The 27,715-nt window shown below is 43.2% G+C and overlaps 1 protein-coding gene across 1 annotated transcript in view; it reads right to left on the bottom strand.

The window, feature by feature from the left end:
- The window catches only part of myo16 (myosin XVI), a 541,014-nt gene that overhangs the window by 336,287 nt on the left and 177,012 nt on the right, over nucleotides 1–27,715 (bottom strand). The window contains exon 11 of the mRNA XM_072264587.1: nucleotides 18,987–19,052. Within this exon, the coding sequence (XP_072120688.1) occupies nucleotides 18,987–19,052 (66 nt within the window). The remainder of the gene's footprint in view (nucleotides 1–18,986; nucleotides 19,053–27,715) is intronic.

The following is a 27,715-nucleotide window of genomic DNA, read 5'->3' as shown; positions in this document are numbered from 1 at the left end:
GTTAAAGTCTAGATGGTTAATGTCCCGTTGGCAGTTGGCAATGAAAATGTCCAGAGGAGGCAAAAGACTAGGACAGGGTGTTCAGGAAGAGGAGGAGGGCTGAAGACGGGAGATGGGGGCCATCGATGTGGAGTAGAAAGTGTTTGCCAAAGAAATAGGCCCGGAGACAGGCTGCGGAAGAAGAGCTCAGTGTCATGGCGGGTGCAGAAGTCACTGAGGTGTAGGTGCAGGGAACAAAGGTGAGGACCTTACTAAGGATAGAAGAGGGGAAGGTCGGAGGGAATGGTCAAAACCCAGCATGGTTGAGAGCCAGGATCGGAGCGGGGAAAGGGATTGGTAGTGTCTGAGGAGAAGGGAGGTTTGGAGTGTTCAGGGATGTTGGGGTGAGAGGAAGATGAAGTCTCCAAGGGCCCAAGAGCTGGCAGTGGGACCTGAGAGAGACAGGAATACAGAGTGGCGGTGGGGGAAGGGGAGCCGGGGGTTCCAGCGGCAGCTACTTTTTAGAGCAACTTGTGGTTGAGCCCACTAAGGAAAAGGCAATGCTGGTATGGGTGTTGTGCAATGAACCAGACTACAAACGTTTGTAGATTAGACAGCTTAAGATAAGGAACACTTATAAGACCATAAGATATAGGAGCAGAAGTAGGCCATTCGGCCCATCGAGTCTGCTGTGCCACTCAATCATGGGCTGATCCAATTCTTCCAGTCATCCCCACTCCCCCGCCTTCTCCCTATACCCTTTGATGCCCTGGCTAATCAAGAACCCGACTCTGCTGAATACCACTATCCACGAGCAGCCAACCAGAAAAGGCCCCTTCTATTTCCACTCTTTGTTTCCTGCCAGCCAGGCAATCTTTAATTTTTTTTAGCCAGAGAGTTGTAAATCTGTGGAATGCTCTGCCGCAGACTGTGGTGGAGGCCAAGTCTGTGGGTATATTTAAGGCAGAAGTTGATCATTTCCTGATTAATCGGGGCATCAAAGGATATGTCAAGAGGGCAGGTGTAGAGAGTTGAGTGGGATGTGGGATCAGCCATGATAGAATGGTGGAGCAGACTCGATGGGCTGAATTGCCTAATTATGTTCCTATGTCTTATGGTCTCATGGTCTTATTTTCCGATCCTATGTCACCTCTTTCCAAGTATTTGATTTCATTTTCTACGCCACCCCCCTCTGCCCATCTGCCTGTCCTTTCCATATAATGCATATTCTGGGATGTTAAGCTCCCAACTATGATCTTCTTTCGGCTATGATTCAGTGATGCCCACAACATCATACTTCCCAATCTCTAATTGCGCTACAGGATCATCTACCCTATTCTTTGTATTGCTTGAATTCAAATATAACACCTTCAGTCCTGTATTCAACATCCTTTTTGATTCTATCCTCCTGTTAACACTTTAACTCATCCCACTGACTGCAATTTTATCCTATCATCTGCCTGTCCTTCCTCACAATCTCATTACACACTCCATCTAGTTGTACACCAGCTGCCCCAACCTCAGCCTTATCATTCCGGTTCCCATCCCCCTGCAGCTCCAGCAAACCTACCTGTAAGGATATCAGTCCCCTTGGGTTCACGTATAACCTACTCTTTTTCTACAGGTGATACCTTCCCAATGATCCAGAAATCTGAACCTTTCTCCCTGCACCAAATCTTCAGCCACACATTCATCTGCCAAATCATCCTATTTTTACCCTCATTGACACGTGGCACAGGCAGCAAAGCAAAGGTTACTGCCTGGAGGTTCTGCTTTACACTTCCTACCTAACACCCTATATTCTCTCTTCAATACCTCCTCCCTTTTCCTGTCTATGAAATTGATACCAATATGTACTACAGCTTCTGGCAGTTCACCCTCTCCTTAAAAGATGCTGTGGACATGACCTGAGACATCCCTGACCCTGGTTCTTGGGAGGCAACATACCATCGGGGTGTCTCTTTCACATTCACAGAATCTGCTTTCTGCTCCTCTGATTATAGATTCCTCTTCTCCCTTTTTCCTGTCAGAGCTATAGAGCCAAACTCAATGCTAGACACCCGGTTGTTGTGGTAGATCGACACCCCACCCCCCGCCACCCCAAACAGTATCCCAAGCTGTATACTTATTGTGGGGAACAGCCACCAGCCATAGGGGTACTCTGCGCTGGCTGCCAAATTCCCTTCCTTTTCCTGACAGTCACACAGTTACCTGCCTCCTGCAACAGGCCCCCCAATGGGAGACTATCTCCCTGTAGTTCCTATCTATCACTTCCTTTTTTTCCATCGAATGAGCCAAAGGTCATCGAGGTGCATCCTCAGTTCCTTAACACACCTCTGAGGAGCTGCAGATCAGTACCTTTCATGCAGATACAGATACCGAGGAGACCAGAGGTCTTTCAGAGTTCTCACACCTCACACAAAAAGCATACCACTAACTCAGAACGCATTCTCAGCACACTAGCTATGTACAAAGAAAGAGAAAAAAAACTTACTAGAAACTTACTGAGAACCTCTGCCTGGGTTTGCATGTTCTCACCTTTAGCTTGTTGAGCCAAAACCAGACCACTCACACAATGTCATCTCAGTTTGCACCTCCTTTCTTTTTATTGGCCGCATTCAGATTGCAGCAGAGGGACCACATGTTCCATTTAATATTAGATTCTCTAATGCCGTTAATTCATCTCAAAAAACAAAACAAAGACCCAGGCATTCAGTCAACTCTAACCTGACCCTAGGTTATCCTTCTTGAATAACATCTTGCAGTTACTTCTGTACTGCATCTTTTGTAACCAAATCATTAAACTGTTTCCAATATATCTCACACAAAAAATGCTGGTGAATGCAACAGGCCAGGCAGCAGCTATAGGAAGTGGTACAGTCGACGTTTTGGGCCGGGACCCTTCTCGAAACGTCGACTGCACCTCTTCCTATAGATGCTGCCTGGCCTGCTGCGTTCACCAGCATTTTTGTGTGTGTGTTGCTTGAATTTTCAGCATCTGCAGATTTCCTCGTGTCTGCGTCCAATATATCTCCCTGGTTTGATGTGCTTCATGGTGATCATTTTCTTCCAGTAGTCATGTGAATTCACAGGAATTAACCTGCACCAGTTAGCTCTGTCATTATATCTGCCTATACTATCTAATCCCATTTTCGTATTCCATTGTCAAAGAAAATGCTTGTATTATCAGTAGCATTCTCTGTTTCTGAAGTGATTTGACTCCAACAGAGAATCACCTGCTTCAAATTGCACCACCTAGTCTAATGAGCTAATTTTCAAACTTGTCAAAGGCAAACCCAAATATTCTATTATTACCATTGACTTGTTTGAAATCCATACCAAGATGTATTGCATTGTAAAATTATTTATGCCTTAAGATTGTAACCTTTAGAAACTGGTGCACCAGCTTCTTCTATTTTAAGTTATTTGCATCACCACTCTTTTTTGCATGAGCTGAATCCCTTAGATGCTTAACCATGTTTGACAAATGAAGAAGAAATCTACACATATAATGACAGCCTCAATAAGTTAAATCTGTGGGTATTAATCTCCAAAACGGATTTAAGAATTTCAGTTCTGGTCACCTCACTACAGGAAGGGTGTGGAAACTATAGGAAGGGTGCAGAGATTTACAAGGGTGTTCAAGCAACACACATCAAAGTTGCTGGTGAACACAGCAGGCCAGGCACCATCTCTAGGAAGAGGTACAGTCGACGTTTCAGGCCGAGACCCTTCGTCAGGACTAACTGAAAGAAGAGTTAGGAAGAGATTTGAAAGTGGGAGGGGGAGGGGGAGATCCAAAATGATAGGAGAAGACAGGAGGGGGAGGGATGGAGCCAAGAGCTGGACAGGTGATTGGCAAAGGGGATATGAGAGGATCATGGGACAGGAGGCCCGGGGAGAAAGACAGGGGGGTGAACCCAGAGGATGTGCAAGGGATATAGTCAGAGGGACAGAGGGAGAAAAAGGAGAGTGAGAGAAAGAATGTGTGTATAAAAATAAATAACGGATGGGGTACGAGGGGGAGGTGGGGTGGCGGGAGGATGGAGTGAGAGCAGATGTGCGTGAAATGGGGGAGATGCGTTTGAGAACAGAGTTAGTTCCCACCACCCCACTAGGAATAGGGTTCCCCTGGTCCTCACTTACCACCCCACCAGCCTCCGGGTCCAACATATAATTCTCCGTAACTTCTGCCACCTCCAAAGGGATCCCACCGCCAAGCACGTCTTCCCCCCCCCTCCCCGCTTTCCACAGAGATCTTTCCCTACGTGGATCCCTTGTTCATTCGTCCCCCCCATCCCTCCCACTGATCTCCCTCCTGGCACTTATCCTTGTAAGCGGAACAAGTGCTACACATGCCCTTACACTTCCTCCCTTACCACCATTCAGGGCCCCAGACAGTCCTTCCAGGTGAGGCGACACTTCACCTGTGAGTCGGCTGGGGTGATATACTGCGTCCGGTGCTCCAGATGTGGCCTCCTATATATTGGCGAGACCCGACGCAGACTGGGAGACGGCTTTGCTGAACACCTATGATCTGCCCGCCAGATAAAGCAGGATCTCCCAGTGGCCACACATTTTAATTCCACATCCCATTCCCATTCTGACATGTCTATCCACGGCCTCCTCTACTGTAAAGATGAAGCCACACTCAGGTTGGAGGAACAACACCTCATATTCCGTCTGGGTAGCCTCCAACCTGATGGCATGAACATTGACTTCTCTAACTTCCGCTAATGCCCCACCTCCCCCTCGTACCCCATCCGTTATTTATTTTTATACACACATTCTTTCTCTCACTCACCTTATTCTCCCTCTGTCCCTGTCACTATAGCCCTTGCCCATCCTCTGGGTTCCCCCCACCCTTGTCTTTCTCTCCGGACCCCCTGTCCCATGATCCTCTCATATTCCCTTTGCCAATCACCTGTCCAGCTCTTGGCTCCATCCCTCCCCCTCCTGTCTTCTCCTATCATTTTGGATCTCCCCCTTCCCATCCCACTTTCAAATCTCTTACTAACTCTTCCTTCAGTTAGTCCTGACGAAGGGTCTCGGCCTGAAACGTCGACTGTACCTCTTCCTAGAGATGCTGCCTGGCCTGCTGTGTTCAACAGCAACTTTGTTGCTTGAATTTCCAGCATCTGCAGAATTCCTGTTGTTTGTGTTTACAAGGATGTTGCCTGGATTGGAGCGTATGCCTTATGAGAATAGGTTGAGTGAACTCAGCCCTTTTTCCTTGGAGCGTCGGAGGACCTTTGCGGGAATGGGACCCGCTCTCAGGGTTCCACAATCAGCCGTTATTTGGCCCACCAAAGGCTTGGCCTAAGATTTCGGCTCAGATTCGGAAGCCTGGGATCTCGAGGAACTGGAGACAGGCAGATCAAGGGTAGGTGTTACCACAGGAGATCCGTGTGTCGTTGGGGGAGTCGGAACATCTGTGTGCCTGGGGTCCCAGGATTCTTGCGATCTTCAGGCACACAGCTCGAAAAAGCCACATAATGGACTTTTAACATCGTAAACCAGCGAGTTGTTTGTTATGTCTCCCCATTCGTTAGAAAATGGAGTCATCTCTTTCTCCCTTATTAGGAGAGAGAGAACCTGCAGCATGTCAAATTATCAGGTGAACAATGTAGTCTTTGGGGTAACTGTAAGTCTGTGTCTTTGCTATTGCTTTGCTCACGTGTGAGTGCTGGTAGCAAGTGCACTTTATTTTTGCCAGTGGGGGGTGGGGATTGTTGCTCACTGCCATTAATGCGAGGGAGGGAGGAGAGCTGGGGGGAGTGGCTTCGGGGTTCTAACATTTAACTGTTGTTCCTTCTTGGGGTAAAGAGGCATTTCAGGATGTTTACATTTCTCTGATAATAAATTGTACCTTTGAAACCTTTCAAACATGGAAACATAGAAAACCTACAGCACAATACAGGCCTTTTGGCCCACAATGTTGTGCTGAACATGTACTTACTTTAGAAATTACCCATGGCCCTCTATTTTTTTAACCTCCATGTACCTGTCCAGGAGTCTCTTAAAAGACCCTATCGTATCCGCCTCCACCACCATCATCGGCAGCCCATTCCACGCACTCACCACTCTCTGCTTAAAAAAATTTACCCCGACATCTCCTCTGTACCTGCTTCCAAGCACCTTAAAACTGTGCCCTCTCTGCTAGCCATTTCAACCCTGGGAAAAAGCCTCTGACTATCCACATGTTCAATGTCTCTCATCATCTTATACACCTCTATCAGGTCACGTCTCATCCTCCTTCACTCCAAGGAGAAAAGGCCAAGTTCACTCAAACTATTCTCATAAGGCATGCTCCCCAATCCAGGCAACATCCTTGTAAATCTCTGCACCCTTTCTATAGTTTCCACATCCTTCCTGTAGTGAGGTGACCAAAACTGAAATTCTTAAATCCATTTTGGAGATTAATACCCACAGATTTAACTTATTGAGACTGTCATTATATGTGTAGATTTCTTCTTCATTTGTCAAACCTCTTAGTGGTTAAGCATCTAAGAGGTTTAGCTCATGCGGAATACTTCAGGGAAGAGTGGTGATGCAAATAACTTAAAATAGAAGAAGCTGGTACACTGGTTCTTAAAGTTTACAATCTTAAGGCATAGATAATTTCACAATGCGATACATCTTGGTATGGATTTCAAACAAGTCATGTAAAATAGCCTATCTGTCAAATCTTGAGTTGCTTCTGACAGCTTTGCTCCAAAACCTACAGCTACAAAATCATCATCGATAATTTTGATTGCTAAAATTCTTCCACCAGCTTATGCACTTTCCATCTGGCACACAACTAATCATAATGGGGTCAATTTCCTGACCTACGTACCTTCCAAAGTGTGTGTGTAAAGTAGTTAAATGTGATAAACAGAAGAGGCAGGAACAGGACAGGGAGCAAGGATTGCCTGAGACAACAAGTAGTATTTACTTTAGTGCAAGAAACCTGATGGATAAGGCAGATGAACTCGGGTCATGGAGAGGTACCTGGGACTGGGGTATTATATCTATTTACAGAAACTACAGTGGAGAGATGGGCAGGCTGACATATCAATTCTACAGGTGTGATCAGGGCTGGACTTTAGGTAGGGCTAGGCTGGGCTGCAGTCCAGGGGCCCAAGCTGCAGAGGGGCCCAAAATAGGTAGCTAACATCATGGCTAACAAAAAGAAAATATGAGAGGGGAGCACAGAAAAGAACAAAGAAACAAGAAAAAGAGGACCGTGAGAAAAAGCATGACAGAATTTTTTAAACCTGTGCTCGATGATGCAGCAGTACCATTGCTCTTGTCACAGTCTGAGACCGGTGGACAAACAGAGACTTGTTCAACAGCTAGCGCTAGCACCAGCGTTAGCACAGGACCACCGTCCTTGCCACAGTCAGCAGCTAACATTGAAGAGGCAGAGAGCATGACTTTGGGATTCCCAACCACAGAGGCCTCCGAACAACAAAGTCGGGCCGCCATTAATGTTAACATTACCGCTACTGAAGATCCTTACAGCACTGATCCTGCTCGCTAGGGAAAGGAAATGTTAGATGATTCAGTCCATTAGTAAGTTTGCTGATGACACAAAGGTTGGAGGTGTTGTGGATAGTGTGGAGGGCATTCAGAGGTTACAGCGGGACATTGATAGGATGCAAAACTGGGCTGAGAATTCGCAGATGGAGTTCAACACAGATAAGTGTGAAGTGGTTCATTTTGGTAGGTCAAAAATGATGGCAGAATATAGTATTAATGGTAAGATTCTTGGCAGTGTGGACAATCAGAGGGATCTTGGGATCCGAGTCCATAGGACGCTCAAAGCAGCTGCGCAGGTTGACTCTGTGGTTAACAAGGCGTATGGTGTATCGGCCTTCATCAATTGTGGAATTGAATTTAGGAGCCGAGAGGTAATGTTGCAGCAATATAGTACCCTGGTCAGACCACACTTGGAGTACTGTGCTCAGTTCTGGTCGCCTCACTACAGGAAGGATGTGGAAGCCTTAGAAAGGGTGTAGAGGAGATTTACAAGGATGTTGCCTGGATTGGGGAGCATGCCTTATGAAAATAGGTTGAGTGAACTCGGTCTTTTCTCCTTGGAGTGATGGTGGATGAGAGGAGACCAGATAGAGGTGTATAAGATGATGAGAGGCATTGATCGTGTGGATAGTCAGAGGCTTTTTCCCAGGGCTGAAATGGTTGCCACAAGAGGACACAGATTTAAGGTGCTGGGGAGTAGGTACAGAGGAGATGTCAGGGGTAAGTTTTCACTCAGAGCGGTGAGTGCGTGGAATGGGCTGCCGGCAACGGTGGTGGAGGTGAGTACGATAAGGTCTTTTAAGAAAGTTTTAGATAGGTACATGGAGCTTAGTAAAATAGAGGGCTATAGGTAAGCCTAGTAATTTGTAAGGTTCGGACATTTTCGGCACAACTCTGTGGGCTGAAGGGCCTGTATTGTGCTGTAGGTTTTCTATGTTTCTATGTTTCTATGGATGACTACTTGAGTAACCAAGGTTTAGAAGACCATGGATGAAGTGCTGGTAAATGGATAGGATTTTATAGTCAGGATACACATTGTGGGCAAATGGCCTCTTCCTGCAATGTGTGACTCACCGACTAGAATTACTTTAATTTGATCCTCCATTGCATCTTCTGCAAAACAAATCTCAGCCGTTTCTTCAAAAGCAGGTTAGTTCCTTGCACCCTCCAGATTTCTGTTCCATATAAAGACTTTCCGTGTACATCTTCCGGAAAAATTGCTGGAAACTCAACCTCCAGTGAGATTTTGTAATGGCGTTCTAATCATTATATCATCTTGCAATTTTCTGTTTAAATTTTACCTCTCAAAGTGAATGCTTTTCAAAGTCAACAATTTTGAGGACATTTCTGCAACAGATGCTTTTGTGCTTCCTCCACTGCTTTCTTTCCCCAAACACCCCCACCTGCTACTTTGGCAAATCAGGCTCATCACAAGTCTAACTACCTAATTTTAATACCTCTAGCTCCAGCCTTATCATGCATAACAGAAAATAGTCCAAACAACTTAAATACCTTCCAAATTTCTGTATGCTTTTTGGGAGCCTAGGATGGTGATAGACAGGTATGCTTATATTTTCAAGCAACTGTTATCAAAACAAAAGGGTCAAGAAGTTCACCAAAACAAAGTTGAAATTACTTTAAATGATCTTGTCTACACCACTGCCACTATATATTGAGTCCTTTTTAATGAAATGCAGAATCAAAATTTGTTTCCAAGAAATATAAAATAAATTAGCAAACAAAGTTGTTACCAAAATATAAAAACAGCTTTTATTTAAAGGAAGATAAAGTAATTACACGAAGCTGAAAAGGACAAATAATTTTCAGACTGCTCTGTTTGTGTTTTCACAGAACTCTAAATGAACCTGAAACCTCACTGACAATTGCAACAGTGTTTTGTTACTGAGGTCACAGTTCTCTTTACACAAGCAACACTTCACTATTAGTCGCATGCCTACTTCATCGATTATCATTCATATCTAATATATAAATGGTCCATGATCCCCCCACAAAGCTACTATACTTTGGGTCACACCATTCACACAAAGCAATCCGTTCAACACTGGCAGTCATATCATCCAAAGCGTTCCATCTTAGTAACAAGGGACCATAGGGACTGGATGAGTGATCATGAGCTGAGTTATAAATTCTGTCGGTTTTTCACTTCTGCACGGTGTTATTTTTTATTTTATTCTGCAACTTTGGCTCCAAGGAATGAAACATACTGATTCTTCATGTGGCTGAACTGAAACTGCAATCAATGTGAATATTGAGGATTCAAGTTTTGAGCCATCTGTTTTAGGGAATGTAGATGAAACTCTCTCATGGATCATACTTGTGTGGAAAATGGTACAAACTACCTGAGGTGCTGATAACAAAATATAAAGAGCACCACGGTTGCTTAGCGGTTAGAGCGATGTTATGTGAATGGTGTTCATCAGGGGTCAGTACTGGGACCGCTATTTTTCACATTGTTTGTCAGTGATTTATTTGGTGGATTTGATGGCTTTGTGACAAAGTGTGTGGATGATACCAAGACAGGTGGAGGGGTAGGTAGTGCTGAGGAAGCAATGCGATTTCAGCAGAATTTACACAAATTAGAAGAATGGGCAAAAAAGTGGCAGATGGATTACAGTGTTGGGAATGGTAAGATAATGCATTTTGGTAAAAGGAACAATAGTGCAGACTACTATGTAAATGGAGAGAAGTTGTGGTATAAATGTTTAAAACTAGTGCATGATGGGATACTTGACCATTCTGGACTCAAGACTGCTGATGCAAGTCAAGAATAACTTTGGATGATAAGCGCAGTACCAGGAACTCCAATAAGGAGTTCAGCCAGTGAGAACAACGGGAAGAGTTTAAAAAGAAGACAGATTTATAGAGTGGGCGTCGGAGAAGTGGGCGATGGAGTAGAGGAAGACAGAATAGGAAGGCTTTGGCTTAACGGGGCTTCGGCGATAAAGGGTTAGATTATCTGTTTAAAGCAAAGACAGAAAGTATGTACGTGAGGCCGGTTTTCTGTGCTCAGTGTCAGGTGTGGGAGGTCCTGGAGACTCCCAGCCTCCCAGACAGCCACATCTGCACTAGGTGTGTCGAGCTGCAGCTGCTTAGAGACCGTGTTAGGTAACTGGAGATGTAGCTTGATGACCTTCGTCTGGTCAGGGAGAGTGAGGAGGTGATAGAGAGGAGCTATAGGCAGGTAGTCACCCCGGGACCACAGGAGACAGAGAAGTGGGTAACAGTCAGGAGAAGGAAGGACAAGAAGTATGTGCTAGAGAGTACCCCAGTGGCTGTCCCCCTTAACAATAAGTATTCCTGTTTGGGTACTTTTGTGGAGGGTGGCCCACCTGGGGGAAGCCACAGTGGTCACACCTCTGGCAGAGTCTGGTCCTGCGGCTCAGAAGGGTAAGAAAAGGAAGAGGATGGCAGCAGTGTTAGGGGACTCTCTAGTTAGGGGGTCAGATAGGCGATTCTGTGGATGCAGGAAAGAAGCGCAGATGGTAGTTTGCCTCCCAGGTGCCAGGGTCCAGGATGTTTCTGATCGCGGCCACCATACCTTGAAATGGGAAGGAGAACAGCTAGAGATTATGGTACACATTGGTACCAATGACATAGGTAGGAAAAGGGAGGAGGTCCTGAAAACAGACTACAGGAGTTAGGAAAGAAGCTGAAAAGCAGGACGTCAAAAGTAGTAATCTTGGGATTACTGCCTGTGCCACGCGACAGTGGGTATAGGAATAGAGTGAGGTTAAGGATAAATGCATGGCTGAGGAATTGGAGCAGGGGGCAGGGATTCAGATTTCTGGATCATCGGGACCTCTTCTGGGACAGGTGTGACCTGTACAAAAAGGATGGGTTGCACTTGAATCCCAGGGGGACCAATATCCTGGCGGGGAGGTTTGCAAAGGCTAACGGGGAGAGTTTAAACTGGAATTGCTGGGGGGTGCAAGCCGATCTGAACAGATGGAGGGAAGGGAGGTTGACTCACAAATAGAGAAAGCTTGGAGACAGTGTGGAAGGGAGGATAGGCAGGTCATAGAGAAGGGATACGCTCATACTGATGGTTTGAGATGTGTTTATCTTCATGTGAGGAGTATCGTGAATAAAGCAGATGAGCTTAGAGCGTGGATCAGCACTTGGAGCTATGATGTTGTGACCATTACAGAGACTTGGGTGATGCAGGGGCAGGAATGGCTACTTCAGGTGCTGGGTTTTGGATGTTTCAGAAAGGATAGAGAGGGAGGCAAAAGAGATGGGGACGTGGCACTGTTAATCAGAGATAGTGTCACGGCTGCAGAAAAGGAGGAAGTCATGGAGGGTTGTCTATGGAGTCTCTGTGGGTGAAAGTTAGGATTAGGAAGGAGTCTATAACTCCACTGGGTGTTTTTTATAGACCACCCAATAGTATCAGGGACATCGAGGAGCAGATAGGGAGATAGATTCTGGAAAGGTTTAATAATAACAGGGTTGTCATGGTAGGAGATTATAATTTCCCAAATATTGAATGGTATCTCCCTGACTGGCATTCCCTGACACAATATGTAGATAAGCCTACAAGAGGAGAGGGTGTACTTGATCTGGTATTGGGAAATGAAACTGGTCAGATGTCAGGTCTCTCAGTGGGAGAGCATTTTGGAAATAGTGATCACAATTCTATCTCCTTTACCATAGCATTGGAGAGGGATAGGAACAGAGAAGTTAGGGAAACATTTAATTGGAGTAAGGGGAAATATGAGGCTATCAGGCAGGAACTTGGAAGCATAAATTGTAAACAGATGTTCTCGGGGAAACGTACGGAAGAAATGTGGCAAATATTCAGGGGAAATTTGCGTGGGGTTCTGAGTAGGTACATTCCAATGAGACGGGGAAAGGATGGTAGGGTACAAGGTCTGTGGTGCACAAAGGCTGTTGTAAATTTGGTCAAGATGAAAAGACGAGATTACGAAAGGTTCAAAAAACTAAGTAATGATAGGAATCTCGAAGGTTATAAGACCAGCAGGAAGGAATTTAAGAATGAAATTAGGAGATACAGAAGGGGCCATGAGAAGGCCTTGGTGGAGAGGATTAAGGAAAACCCCAAGGAACTCTACGTGTATGTGAAGAGCAAGAGGATAAAATCTGAGAGAATAGGACCAATCAAGTGTGACAGTGGAAAAGTGTGTATGGAACTGGAGGAAATAGCAGAGGTACTTAATGAATACTTTGCTTCAGTATTCACTATGGAAAAGTATCTTGGTGATTGTAGGGATGACTTGCATCGAACTGAAAAGCTTGAACATGTAGATATTAAGAAAGAGGATGTGCTGGAGGTTTTGGAAAGCATCAAGCTGGATAAATCACTGGGACCAGATGGGATGTACCCCAGACTATAGTGGGAAGCGAGGGAGCATCTGGCAATGATCTTTGCAAAATCAATGAGGACGGGAGAGGTTCCGGAAGATTGGAGGGTTGTGGATGTTGTTCCCTTATTCAATAAAGGGAGTAGGGATAACCCAGGAAATTATAGGCCAGTGAGTCTTATTTCAGTGCTTGTTAAGTTGATGGAGAATACCCTGAGAGGCAGGATTTATGAACATTTGGAGAGGCATAATATGATTAGGAGTAGTCAGCATGGCTTTGTTAAGGGCAGGTTGTGCCTTACGAGCCTGATTGAATTTTTTGCGGATGTGACTAAACACATTGATGATGGTAGAGCCGTAGATGTAGTGTATATGGATTTCAGCAAGGCATTTAATAAGCTACCCCATGCAAGGCTCATTGAGAAAGTAAGGATGCGTGGGATCCAAGAGGACATTGCTTTGTGGATCCAGAACTTGCTTGCCCATAGAAGGCAAAGAGTGATTGTAGATGGGTCATATTCTGCAGGGAGGTCGGTGACCAGTGGTGTGCCTCAGGGATCTGTTCTGGGACCCTTACTCTTCATGATTTTTATAAATGACCTGGATGAGGAAGTGGAGGGATGGGTTAGTACATTTTCTGATGACACAAAGGTTGGGGATGCTGTGGATAGTGTGGAGGGCTGCTAGAGGTTACAAAGGGACATTGATAGGATGCAAATCTCCTCTGAGAAGTGGCAGATGGAGTTCAACCCAGATATGTGTGAGGTGGTTCATTTTAGTAAGTCAAATATGATGGCAGAATATAGCATTAATGGTAAGACTCTTGGCAGTGTGCAGGATCAGAGGGTTCTTGGCGTCCGAGTCCATAGGACACTCAAAGCTGTTACGCAGGTTGACTTTGTGGTTAAGAAGGCATACGGTGCATTGGTTTTCATCAATCATGGAATTGAGTTTAAGAGCTGAGAGGTAATGTTGCAGCTATATAGGGCCCTCGTCAGACCCCACTTGGAGTACTGTGCTCAGTTCTGGTCGCCTCACTACAAGAAGGACGTGGAAACCATAGAAAGGGTACAGAGGAGATTTACAAGGATGTTGCCTGGATTGGGGAGCATGCCTTATGAAAATAGGTTGAGTGAACTTGGCCTTTTCTCCTTGGAGCGATGGTGGATGGGAGGTGACCTGATAGAGGTGTATAAAATAATGAAAGACATTGATCGTGTGGATAGTCAGAGGCTTTTCCCCATGGCTGAAATGGCTAGCACGAGAGGGTATAGTTTTAAGGTGATTGGAAGCAGGTACAGAGGAGATGTCAGGGGTAGGTTTTTTACACAGAGAGCAGTGAGTGCGTGGAATGGGCTGCTGGCGGCGGTGGTGGAGGCGGAAATGATAGGGTCTTTTAAGAGATTCCTGGATAGGAACATGGAGCTTAGAAAAATAGAGGGCTATGGGTAAAGCCTAGGTAGTTCTGAGGTAGGGACATGTTCGGCACAGCTTTGTGGGCTGAAGGGCTTGTATTGTGCTGTAGGTTTTCTATGTTTCTATGTAAGCAAGGTACCAGGCCCCCATAACCAGGAGGGAGGATGCGTCTTGGAGTAAATTATGAGTCCTGATAACAGGAAGCAGGGAGAATTGATAGACTCGCATTCAGAGGTAAAGCATGAGTCCAGATAACAGGGAACAAAGAGAACTGTTAGACTCACGCTGAGAGATAATTGATATGTCTTTTGAACGACTGTGGGACGCAAAACAATGTTATGTGAAGTTGTTTGTCTTTCTGTATAAATATGAGCTCAGTATAAGCTAAAAATCAGAGCTCTGGTGGCGGTGGTGACTGCTGCAGACTCTCCATGATATTACGTTAATAAACACTTAAAACGAAACTCAAAGTCACTCTGCTGTTCTGAGTTAGTGTTTCCATGACAAAAGTTCAAACATCAGAGGTCCTGAAGGACTTAGGAATCCTCGTGCAAGACTCCCAGGTGGTTAATTTACAGATTAAGTCTATGATAAAGAAGGCAAATGCAATGTTGGCATTTATTTCAAGGGGAATAGAATATAAAATCAAAGGGGTACTGCTGAGCCTTTTTAAGACACTGGCCAGGCCATTCTTACAGTATTGTCAACAGTTTTTGGCCCTGTATCTCAGAAAGGATGTGTTGTCATTGAAGACAGACCAGAGGTGGTTCGTGAGGTTGATTCTGGGAGTAAAGGGGTTAATATATGAGGAGCGTTGAGCAGCTTGGGGTCTGTACTCACTGGAATTTAGAAAAATGTGGGGGGAATCTCATTGAAACCTACCGAATGTTGGGAGGACCAGATAGGGTAGATGTGGAGAAGATGTTTCCTATGGTGGGGTTTTCCAGAACTAAAGGTCACATCTTCAGAATTGAGGGGCAACTCTTTGGAACAGAGGTAAGGAGGATTTTTTTTTAGCCAGAGAGTAGTGAATCTGTGGAATGCTCTGCCACAGACAGCAGTGGAGGCCAAGTCCATGCATATATTTAAGGCAGCAGTCCCCAATCACCGGACCGCGGACTGGTACTGGGCTGCAAAGCATGTGCTACCGGGCCGCGAGGAAACGATATGATTTGGCGATATGAGTCAGCTGCACCTTCCCTCATTCCCTATCACGCCCACTGTTGAGCTTGAACGCATGTGAGGTCATTACCCGCACATCATCCCCGTCAGCGCGGGAAGAAGATCAACTCGAGCTTGCAAATGATGGCGGGCTGAAAAGTATGTTTGACATAACATCTCTGCTAGCATTCTGGATCAAAGTCGAGGCTAAATATCCTGAGATAGCCACGAAAGCACTGAAAACGTTGCTTCCATTTCCAACGTATCTCTGCAATGAATGCAACGAAAACTAAATTGCGGAATAGACTGGACACAAGGAACCGCCTTCGAGTATCGCTGTCTCCCCTCACCCTTCGATGGCACCATCTTGTTGCAGGGAAACAAGCCCAGGACTCCCACTGATTCAGCGATACTGGTGTGTTGCAATGATTTTATATGTTCATACGGGGAAAATATGTGCTGTGTGTTTAATATCCAAACGTTACTTAAAATGTTGTGATGCTATTGACTTATAAGTGACTTATATAACCATATAACCATATAACAATTACAGCACGGAAACAGGTGATCTTGGCCCTTCTAGTCCATGCCGAACGCTACTCTCACCTAGTCCCACCAAACTGCACTCAGCCCATAACCCTCCATTCCTATCCTGCCCATATACCGATCTAATTTTTCTTTAAATGATAATATCGAACCTGCCTCGACCACTTCTACTTCGACAGTTACTTCAAACTCCCCTGTCCTCCCCTGATAATTGACTTATCACTATATTCATGTGAGGAAAATATGCACTGTGTGTTTAATATTAAATTCGTTAGATAAATCCTTTTAGAAACGAAATTGATTGTATTAGCCACTTATCACCTATATTCTGGTAGTGATTAACACCCCCCCCCGCCGAACAGAATTGCCAAAAACGATTTGTAGGAAAAAAATCAGCATGTGCACGCATGCGCAAGTCACGCATGCACACAGGTGCCCGTGCAAGGCTTCATGGTCATTGTAGTCTTTCTCGGGTCAAACACAACGTATTTGACTGCTACTCTTTTCCGTTGGCAACCCTACCTACCCCCCACCCCCCACCCGGGTCGGCCGGTCCACAAGAATATTGTCAATATTAAACCGGTCTGCAGTGCAAAAATGGTTGGGAACCCCTGATTTAGGGTATAAGTTGATCATTTCCTGATCGGTCAGGACGTCAAAGGATATGGCAACATGGCAGGTATTTGGGGTTGAGTGGATCTGGGATCAGCCATGATGGAATGGCAGAGCAGACTCGATTGGCTGAATGTCCTAATTCTCCTCCTACGTCTAATGGTCTTATGGTCTTATTACAGATCAGGGTGTTCCAGAGTTCATAGTTCAATTCTGGTGCCATCTAGCAGGAGTCTATACATTCCCCCTGCGAACCACCTGGGTTTCCTCTGGGTGCTTTGGATTCCTCCCAATAGTTAGCAGGTTAATTGGTATTTGTATATTGCTCTGTGATTAGGTTAGTGTTAAAATAGTTGGGTCGCCGGGCGGTACAGCTTGTTGGGCCGGATGGGGCTGTTATGCGCTGCATCTCCAAATAAAGCAAAGATGATAAAACAAATATTTAGAAATGCAGCAGAAGGTGTCTTCCTCTTGAAATTTCTAAAGTTCATTGAAAGATGGCTTTACAAGTTATCCTGACCATGGAATAATTAGCAAATCTAGAGTTATTCATACATTGCTAAATGGTCATATATCCAAGATGTACGAGAGATGAGACAATACTAAATTTTTTAGGGAAGGAAATTTGGACTTCTTACATTAATACAAAAAATTCTGAGTGTGAAGTTAGGTTGAACATTTGAATCTACTACAGGTCCACAATTTCTTACCTGAAATCCTTGGGGCCAGTTGCATTTTGGAATTCAGAATTTTTAGGATTTCGGACACCCCCCCCCCCCCACCACCGCCCATACCAAAAACATGTATGCTCAAGTCCCTTATTTAACCTGTCTCAGTATGGTGGACTTTAGGACCAAGCAGCACACCAAACCTACGCACATTCTCCAATATACTTTAAATCATCTCTAGATTATTTAATCTGGAGGAGGAGGAGGAGAAAATGGCGGCGCCATGCAGCAGGCGCGGCCCCTCCAGTGAATGATATCTGTAATCTGTCAAGTAGGGGACCGTGCACAATCCAGATTTGATGGAGACAGACGTGAGAGTACAGGGGAACATCTGGAAAACTTCTGAAATGCCCGCTTCGCTGCCGCTGCTACTGTGTGGTAACTGGAATCTCCGGAGCAGAAGGCCCCTAATCCTCAGCTTTGCTTGTTTCAGCGGCCGGGGTTAGGTTGAAGGCGCTTAGCAGAGGATGGCGCTCAAGAGGCTGTATCGGAGGGGCTGGTCGAAGGCTCGAAGTTTTCGGATGGACGGACTCGGTGTCAGTTGTAGTCGGCTGCTTCCAAGGCATCGGCAGTTGTCGGTGCCTTGTAGGTTTATGGCAGGGAGTATCTCCCTTTTGCCACCTGCTATTGGGGACTCGGGAGTCGATCGGGATTTGAGACTTTTTTTACCGTTCCCATGGTCTGTTCTTTATCAAATTATGGTATTGTTTTGCACTGCTGTAACTATTTGTTATAATTATGTGGTTCTGTCAGTGTTAGTCTTCGGTTTGTCCTGTTTTCTATGATATCACTCTGGAGGGATATTGTATCATTTCTTAATGCATGTATGCATTTCTAAATGACAATAAAAGAGGATTGAATGTTCTCATAATCTAATTACTTATAATACCTAATACAATATAAATGCTATGCAAATAGTCGTTATACTGTATTGTTTAGGGAATAATGACAAGAAAATTTTTTATTTCCAACGAACACATTCAATAAAACATAAAAATATACAGCTTCAAGCACATGGTAAATGATTTATTGGAATAAATGTAGAACATCACTGTCACTGTCACTATAAAACTTCAGCAGCTTGTCTTTCTGTTTATTTAAATCATATACAGTGGTAGTTCCGACACTATTTTCTTCAGTAAGACGCCAAACAGACTTACCATGATCAAGCTTCTGTAATAACTCCACTTTCTGTGTTATTGATAATGATAGATGCTTCCTTCTCTTTTTCTCATTGTTACCCATAGGGGTACCTGCAGCTACTTTTGACATTTTCACAGTGAAATTAAACACAAAGTCAACAGTGAACACAAAATATCGGCAAATAGCAGATGCATGTGTAACCAGTACAAGTGCTGAGCCACAACTGACGTCTGGCGGACTCTGCTAGTGTTGTCATGTCACACTGAGTGACATCAACTGTTGGCGAAAAAACTTCGGTTTTCGGAGCTTTTTGGATTTCAGAATTTTGGATAAAGGAATGTGCACGTGCACTCACGCCTCAAAACCATGGGGCTCCTGATATTAATTATCACACCAATGACATAGGAGTACTGTATATTGACTCTACTTAGTTGAATTCTACAGAGAATGACCCAAATTACATCTAATTTAATAGTGAAGATACTGTGCAAAAATTGTTACTCTCATTTAAATTCAATAATAAAGTGGTACTTACCATGGTGGAATAGATCGCAAGTTCCTTATATGGATTTACCAGCAGCAAAATATGTCCAATGTAAGTCTGTAAAAAAAAGTCTGTAGTGAGTTTGTTGAATGCCTACGAGATGGCTTTCTAGAGCAGTTTGTTGTTGAGCCGAATAGGCGATCAGCTATACTGGACTGGTGTTATGTAATAAACCAAAGGCAATTAGGGAGCTTAAGGTAAAGGGACCTTTAGAAGACAGTGATAGCAATATGATTGAGTTCAACCTGAAATTTGACAGGGAGGAAGTAAAGTCTGATACAGCGGTATTTCGGTAAAGTAAGGGAAATTACGGTGATATGAGAGAGGAAGAGGCCAAAGAAAATTGGAAGGAGATGCTGGCAGGGAAGACAGCAGAGCAACAATGGCATAAGCTTCTGGTAAAAATGAGGAAGGTGCAGGATAGATGTATTCTAAAAATGAAGAAATACTCAAATGGCAAAATAATACAAACAAGGCTGACAAGGGAAGAGAAAGCTAATGTAAAAGCAAAAGAGAGGACATACAACAAAACAAAAATTTGTGGGAAGATAGAGGATTGAAAAGCTTTTAAAAACCTACAGAGAGCACCTAAAGGGATCATTAGGAGGGAAAAGATGAAATATGAAAGTAAGCTAGCAAATAATATCAAAGTGGATAGTAAAAGCTTTTTCAAGTATGTTTGAAATAAAAGAGAAACGAGAGTAGATATAGGACTGCTAGAAAATGAGGTCAGAGAAATAATAACAGAGGACAAGGAGATGGCAGATAAAGTATATGAATTTTGCATCAGTCTGCACTGTGAAATACACTAGCAGATGTTGAAGGACGTGAAGGAAGAGAAGTGAGTGCAGTTACTATTACTAGGGAGAAGGTGCTGAAAAAGCTGAAAGATCTAAGGATACGTAAGTCACCCAGACCAGATGAACTGCACCTTAGGGTTCTGAAGGAGGTAGTGGTAGAGATTGTGGAGGATGTAACAGAGATCTTTCAAAAATTATTGGACTCTGGTATGGTGCCAGAGGACTGGAAAATTGCAAATGTCACTCCACTCTTTAAGAAAGGAGGAAGGCAGCAGAAAGGAAATTATAGACCAGTTATCCTGACCTTTGTGGTTGGGAATACGTTGGAGTCAATTGATAAGGATGAGGTTATGGAGTACTTGCTGACACAGGACAAGTTCCTGGCATAGTTAGAGCATTGGCTGATTAGTAGTGAGAATAAAAAGATCCTTTTCTGGTTGACTGCCAGTGACTTGTGGTGTTCTGCAGGGGTCGGTGCTGGAACTGCTTTTTATATCAACACACATAAAAGTTGCTGGTGAACACAGCAGGCCAGGCAGCATCTCTAGGAAGCGGTGCAGTCGACGTTTCAGGCCGAGACCCTTCGTCAGGACAATACAAACACCTATGTCAGGATCCTGTTCATTGTCTATAGGTCAGAGTCTAGTACTTAAATCCACTGTGATGAAATGCTTGAGAGGTTGGTCATGGGTAGAATCAACTCCTGCCTCACAATAGGTCTGCAGCAGATACAATCTCAATGGCCCTTCACATGGTCTTAGATAATCTGGACAATATATACACCTATGTCAGGATCCTGTGCATTGACTGTAGCTCAGATTTTAGCACCATCATCCCTACAGTCCTGATCAAAAGCTGCAGAACCTGGGCCTCTGTACCGTTCACTGCAATTGGATCCATGACTAACTGGAAGACCACAATCTGTGTAGACATCTCCTCCTCGCTGACAATCAACACTGGCACACCTCAGAGATGTGTGCTTACCCCAGAGATGTGTGACTAGGTATAGCTCAAATACCATCTATAAGTTTGCTGATTATACAACTATTGTTGGCAGAATCTCAGATGGAGGAAAGAGGGCGTAAAGGAGCAAGATATCCAGCTAGTGGAGTGGTGTCGCAGCCACAACCTTGCATTCAATGTCAGTAAGACTGAAGAGCTGATTGTGGACTTCAGAACAAGTAAGACAAGGAAACATGAACCAATCCTCATAGAGGGATTGGAAGTGGGGAGAGTGAGTAATTTCAAGTTCCTGGGTGTCAATATCTCTGAGGATCTAACCTGGTCCCAACATATCAATGCAGATACAAAGGATGCAAGACAGCAGCTATATTTCATTAAGGATTTGAGGAGATTTGGTTTGTCACCTAAAACACTTGAAAACTTCTATAGATGTACTGTGAAGAGCATTCTGACAGGCTGCATCACCGTCTGGTTTGGAGGGTCGGGCTACTGCACAGTATAGAAAAAAGCTACAGAAAGTTGTAAAATTAGTCAGTTCCATCATGGTTACTAGCTTCCACATTGTCCAAGACATCTTCAAGGACAAGTGCCTCAGAAAGGACCCCCATCACCCAGGATATGCTTTCTTATTGTTACCATCAGAAGGAAGTACAGAAGCCGAAGGCATACACTCAGTGACTGAGGAACAGATTCTTCCCCTCTGCCATCCAATTCCTATATGGACATTGAATCCATGAACACTACCTCCCTTTTTTATTTCTGTTTTTGCACTAGTTTTAATTTAACCTTTCAATATACTTACTGTATTTCATTCTTTTCTATATAATATGTATTGCGTTGTTACTACTAAGTTAACAGATTTCATAACATGCACCAATGATATTAAACCTGATTCTTATTCTGAATTTTCAGCAATGCTCTTATTCACAGCTTTAAGTTAGAGTCCATTACGTGGATGATGAACTCATTGGACTTCATTTTAATATAAATCAATGAAATTGAGTATTCAGGCATAGCTGTATGCAATAAACAAGGAAACACGACCAGCAGAATGTGATTAATAGAATTTTCTATGTTACTGAGAATAGTTCCAATACCAAAATAAAGTTATTTTTACCCATTTTCATTAGTGTCCAGAAGCTTGCATATAAAAATTTGAAATGCAAGCTAAATCTATGCGTAGTCACAGGAAGCAAAGTAAATACGTAATACATTCATTCTGCAAACATTCAAAGATTCACAGTACATTTATTGTCAAAGTATGTATGCAGTATACAATCCTGAAAGTTGTCTTGCCATTACAGTAATCCAGAAAGTGCAGTGCAGATAGACAGCAGATAGATTGTTACAAGGAAGATCGTGAAGTCAGAAATCTATTTAATCACATTAATATAACCATTCAATCATTTTATAACAGCAGAATAGAAACTGTCTTGAGCCTGGTTTTCAGGCTTTTGGACCTTCTGCCTGATGGGAGAGGAAGATGAGAAAATATTCAGCGTAGGTGGGGTCTTTGATTATGTTGACTGATTTACTGAGACCTCGGGAAGTGTACGCAGTGTAAAAGGATAGAAGCTGTGTCCAGAGAGGCATTGATAGGATGCAGAAGTGGGCTAAGAAGTGGCAGATGGAGTTCAGCTGGGAGAAGTGTGAGGTAGTATACCTTGGAAGGACAAACTCCAAGGCAAAATACAAAGAAAATGGCAGGATACTTGGTAGCGTGGAGGAACAGAGGGATCTGGGGGTACCTGTCCACAGATCCCTGAAAGTTGCCTCACAGGTAGATAGGGTAGTTAAGAAAGCTTATGGGGTGTTAGCTTTCATAAGTTGAGGGAAAGAGTTTAAGAGTCGCGAGGTAATGATGCAGCTGTATAAAATTCTGGTTGGGCCACACTTGGAGTACAGTGTCCAGTTCTGGTCGCCTCACTATAGGAACGATGAGGAAGCATTGGAAAGGGTACAGAGGATGCTGCCTGGTTTAGAGAGTATGCATTATGATCAGAGATTAAGGGAGCTAGGGCTTTACTCTTTGGAGAGAAGGAGGATGAGAGGAGACATGATAGAGGTGTCCAAGATAATAAGAGGAATAGATAGAGTGAATAGCCAGCACCTCTTCCCCAGGGCATCACTGCTCAATACAAGAGGACATGGCTTTAAGGTAAGGGGTGGGAAGTTCAAGGGGGATGTTAGAGGAATGTTTTTTACTCAGAGAGTGGTTGGTGTGTGGAATGCACTGCCTGAGTCAGTGGTGGAGGCAGATACACTCGTGAAGTTTAAGAGACTACTAGACAGGTATATGGAGGAATTTAAGTTGGAGGGTATATGGGAGGCAGGGTTTGAGGGTCAGCACAACATTGTGGGTCGAAGGGTCTGTATTGTGCTGTACTATTCTATGTTCACAGTCTCTGCAGTTTCTTGTTGCCACAGATAGAGCAATTGCCATACCATGCCTTGATGCATTTAGATAAGGTGCTTTCTATTGTGCCTCAATAAAAATTGGTGAGGACATGCAAAATTAAAGGGGACATACAGAACTTCTTTAGCCTCTAGAGATGCTGGTGAGACTTCTTTGTCATTGCATCTATGTGGTCAGACCAGAACAAGCTAATTATTGTTAGATTAAGCATTCTTGTTCATTTAAATAATTTATTTTGGGTTATATGTGTAAATATGTTAATTGCATATGTCATGCTACCATGTGATTCGTATGTACATCAAATGACATCAGTATTTTTTTGGACTCCCATGTTTTCTTTGAATTAATTTAATGTTTTAAAGTTACAAAACATAACATTGATGATTAGATATTTTTAAAATGAACCTAAAATGGCTTCCAATCATTTGAGCGTAGTGAAATGTTTGAAGTAAATCAGTTTAGCACAGCCCAGCACGTGGAGAGTTGGTCTTTGGAAAGGAAGACATGGTCGAGTTCTTTTATTAAAGGAAAAAAAATAGAAGAATTCAGGGTTCATTAAGAGTGAGTGTGCCAGTTGATATAAATCATTAAAAAAAATCAGGATTGGCTGATTACATCAAAAAGATTGACAAGTTTGATTACACAGTGGGTAACTTGCTCATGTATGCTGAGCTACTGGAACAATATTTTGAAGCAAATGAAATAACCAATGTGAAACGAGTGGCAATTTTGCTGAGTGTATTAGGTTTAAAGTCATGCAGTTTGCTATGAAGTTTGACTGCTGCAAACAAGCCATCAGAAATGAGATTTGCCGCTATTGTAAAAGTGATGCAGGAACATTTAGAACCAAAGCCATTGTCGATTGCAGAACACTTTAGATTTGATAAGCAGAATGAAAAAGGACGGTCCATTTCAGTGTACATTGCTGATTGGCTGAGCATTGTCAGTTCAGTGATGGGCGTAATGATGCACTGAGAGATTGTTTGGTTTGTAGAATCTTAAAATAAAGCTTTCAAAAATAGCTCCTAATTGAAGCACAGCTTACATTTAAATGAGCAGTGGAAATTGCTGTTTAAATGGAAATCGCAGAAAGGTGCAACTGAGTTGGAGTCAGGAATGAAAGTGAGCATGCATAAAATTACAACATCTAAACAGAAACTAGCCTGACATAGTGTGATCATTGTGGCAGGTGCTCATATACAGCAAATAAATGTAGATTTAAAGGTGATACGTGCAAAAAATACAACAAAGTAAGACACATACAAGGAGTACGTTGGGCAGACAGAAATAAATGGTCTGCACAAGGAAGAGAAGATGCTAAAAATTGAGTTGTACTTTCAAAACAAACATTAATTTGCATGCTGTAGACGAAGAATCTGATAATGATAAGGACACAGGATTGTGTGGTCTTGAGATTTACAGTGTGAAGATTAACAACAGACAAGCAATATTGTTTACACCAGACATGAACAGCAAATTAATTAGAATGGAAATGGACACTGGCTTAGCACTTTCAGTCATTCCCCAAATGACTTTGAATGGCATTTCAAAGATACCAAACTGAAGCCAGCAGATATCCAACTAAGAACTTAAAATGAGAAAAGGTGACTCCTGTGGAAATGACATCAGTAACAGTGCAATACCAACAAGCCACATTGAGGTTGTATGTGGTAAAAGCAGGAGGACCAGCATTGTTGGGGTGTGATTGGCTGAGGCAATACAACTTGCCTGGAGATTCTTCAATGATTTACATGTCACATCCCCTGCAATGAAGCCGTATGAAAACATTTAGGGAGATACTGGATGATACTACAACAGTGTTCAAGGATAGCATTGAAAAAATCAATCATATCAAGTATAAAATGCTGTTAGATGAAAATGTCACACTCAAGTTTTGCAAACCCCATTCGGTTCCTTCTTATACCATCTGTGGTAAACTAGCCAGTGAGCTTGATTGTGTGGAGGCTGAAGGAATCCTTCCCAAGTTTGAGTGGAGCTCACGGGCAACATCAGTAGCCAAGAAGAAGGGGTCTGTCATGATCTGTTGTGATTTTAAAGTTAACATCAACCCAGTACTGAAAGTGGAAAGTAGAAATACCCTCTGCCCAGGATAGAGGATTTCTCTGCAAACCTTTCTGAAAGAAAACACTTCAGAAAAGTGGATTTAGTGGAGGTCTACTTGCAGATGGAGATGGAAGAAGAGTTGAAAGTGTTTCTCACTATAAACACACACAAAGGGCATTATCACTGCAACAGGCTTATTTTTGGAGTGGCATCTACACCTGCACTCTGGCAGAAAGCTGTGGACCAGGAGCTGCCAGGCTGCCCAGGGGCTCAGTGTTACCTGGATCACATCATTGTTACCGGTGGGGATGACAAGAAACATCTCCAAAACATCAAAATAGTGTTAAAAAGGTTAAAAGGTAATGGGCTCAGAATGCAATGCAACCTGTGTGAGTTCTTTAAGCCAAGTAACACTTACTGTGGTCACACGATTGATACACAAGGATTGCACAAATCCTTGTGTTGAGAAAATTTAACCAGTGGTGGATATCCTAAGGCCAAAGGACATGTCACAGTTGTAGTCCTTTTTATGATTTGTTGACTACTATAACAAGTATATGGCTACTGCGCTCTGCGCCTTGAGCTTATTACTGCAGATCGGGAAGAAATGGCAACGGACAAAGCAGTGTGAGTTGGCTTTCAAGAAGGTAAAGGAAATGGTGATGTCAGACGCTGTACTCACATATTATAATCCACATTCTCCAGTGAAGCTAGCCTGCGATACCTTGCATTATGGTGTAGGTACAGTCATGTTGCATGTTATGAGTGAAGATAATAGCCTTTGCAACTCGTTTCCTTACTTCGGCAGAGAAAAATCACTCACAAATTGACAGAGAGGCCTTGAGTCTGGTTTGGGATGTAAAATGTTTCATGGGCAAGAGTTTACTGATCATCAACTACTGGTGTCCAATTTCAATCCACAGAAGGGTGTTCCACTGACAGCAGCAGCACAAATGCAGAGATGGGCTCCGTTCCTTGGAGGTCACAGTTACAAGTCTGAATTCAAGAGGCTGACTAATATTTGAAATGATGATGAATTTTCCCATTCACTCTTGTAAAGGTAGTACCAGAAAAATACACTCCTTTTGACATGTTCTCCCCAATGCAAATCGAAAGTCGCCCTATTACGGCACAGATGATTCAAAGGGAAATCAGAAAAAATCGCACACTGTGTCAGGTCTACACGGCCACCCAAAATGGCTGGAATGTGTAACAGAAATACCATTTCCCTCGTTTTTACCAGTGCCAAGATGAACTTGCTCTTGACAGGAGTTGACTTATGTGGGAATTTAGAGCTGTTAAGGCCGGAGGTGAGGGATTGGCCAGTGTTCAGCTCACTACTGAGCAAGGTTTGCTTATCTTTGTGCTGAACTGAGGCCGTGGCATACAACTAACAGGCTCTTGGATTGGCTGCTGTGATGACTGGCTTTGTGACTGTAGACTCAGTTCCCAAAGCTATTTGCTCACTTCTATAGTTTGCACAATTTGTTGTTTTGGATTTTCTGCACATTGGGTGTTTGACAGTCTTCTTTTAATGGGGTCTATTGTTTTGTGACTGCCTGTTAGGAGATGAACCTCAAGGCTGTATAATGAATGCATAATTTGATAAGTAATGTTTTTTGAAGAGCTTCAATGACAATCCCCCGGCGGCCCTCACTTCTACTGTGATGTAGTGCTTTGAGAAGTCAGTCATGGATAGAATCAGCTCCTAGACCTGGACCTGCTACAATTTGCCCTTCACCACAATAGGTCCATGTTGTCAAGAGTATAAAATTACAGACTGAATGGCCTTAAAATATGAAGGGAATAGACAGGATATCAATGAACAGGAGATAACTAGATTATTGAAACTTGTGTGAGCACTTCAATAATGTAAAATTCAATTTGGAACCTTTCAGAGACAATGAAGTGAATAATCAAGTCTAGAGTAACAAAACTATGAAGAAATTCATGCCAGTTAAATATATTGAACCTGCAGCCTCATCTGAGAGTTTTAAATAAGTGGACTGTAAAGATAAAGGGAGCATTAGCCTCAGTGTTCTAAAATTTTCTTTTCTAGAATGGTCCTTGTGAACTAGGAGGAAATATCCATGATTTAACCCATATTAATGAAGGTAGAAATAAGTATAAAACTAAACTAACATTAGCCAAAAGGAAAGTGATGAAATGTAACAAGGCATTGGCAAAATGGTAGAATGATGGGATGGAACGGGTTTAATTTTATGACACAGACATGGCCTTAGCTGCTACACATTTCCAGCATTCTTTAATTTTATGTTACACTAGGTTGTTAAGAAAAAATCGTCACCAGTTAAGTCATAGTCATAGTCATAGTCATACTTTATTGATCCCCGGGGAAATTGGTAAGAAGATGTAAAGAGTGTAATGTGGAATAATGTAAAACTGTCCATTTTATACAAATAAATGGAATTTTTTTAATGAGATAAAAGTAATTGTTGGAAGTGAAATGGGATTAT

The sequence above is a fragment of the Mobula birostris genome, chromosome 7 (genome assembly GCF_030028105.1).
Source record: "Mobula birostris isolate sMobBir1 chromosome 7, sMobBir1.hap1, whole genome shotgun sequence".
In the NCBI taxonomy this organism is placed as follows: Eukaryota; Metazoa; Chordata; class Chondrichthyes; order Myliobatiformes; family Myliobatidae; genus Mobula; species Mobula birostris.
This window is presented reverse-complemented; position numbering and strand designations above follow the sequence as displayed.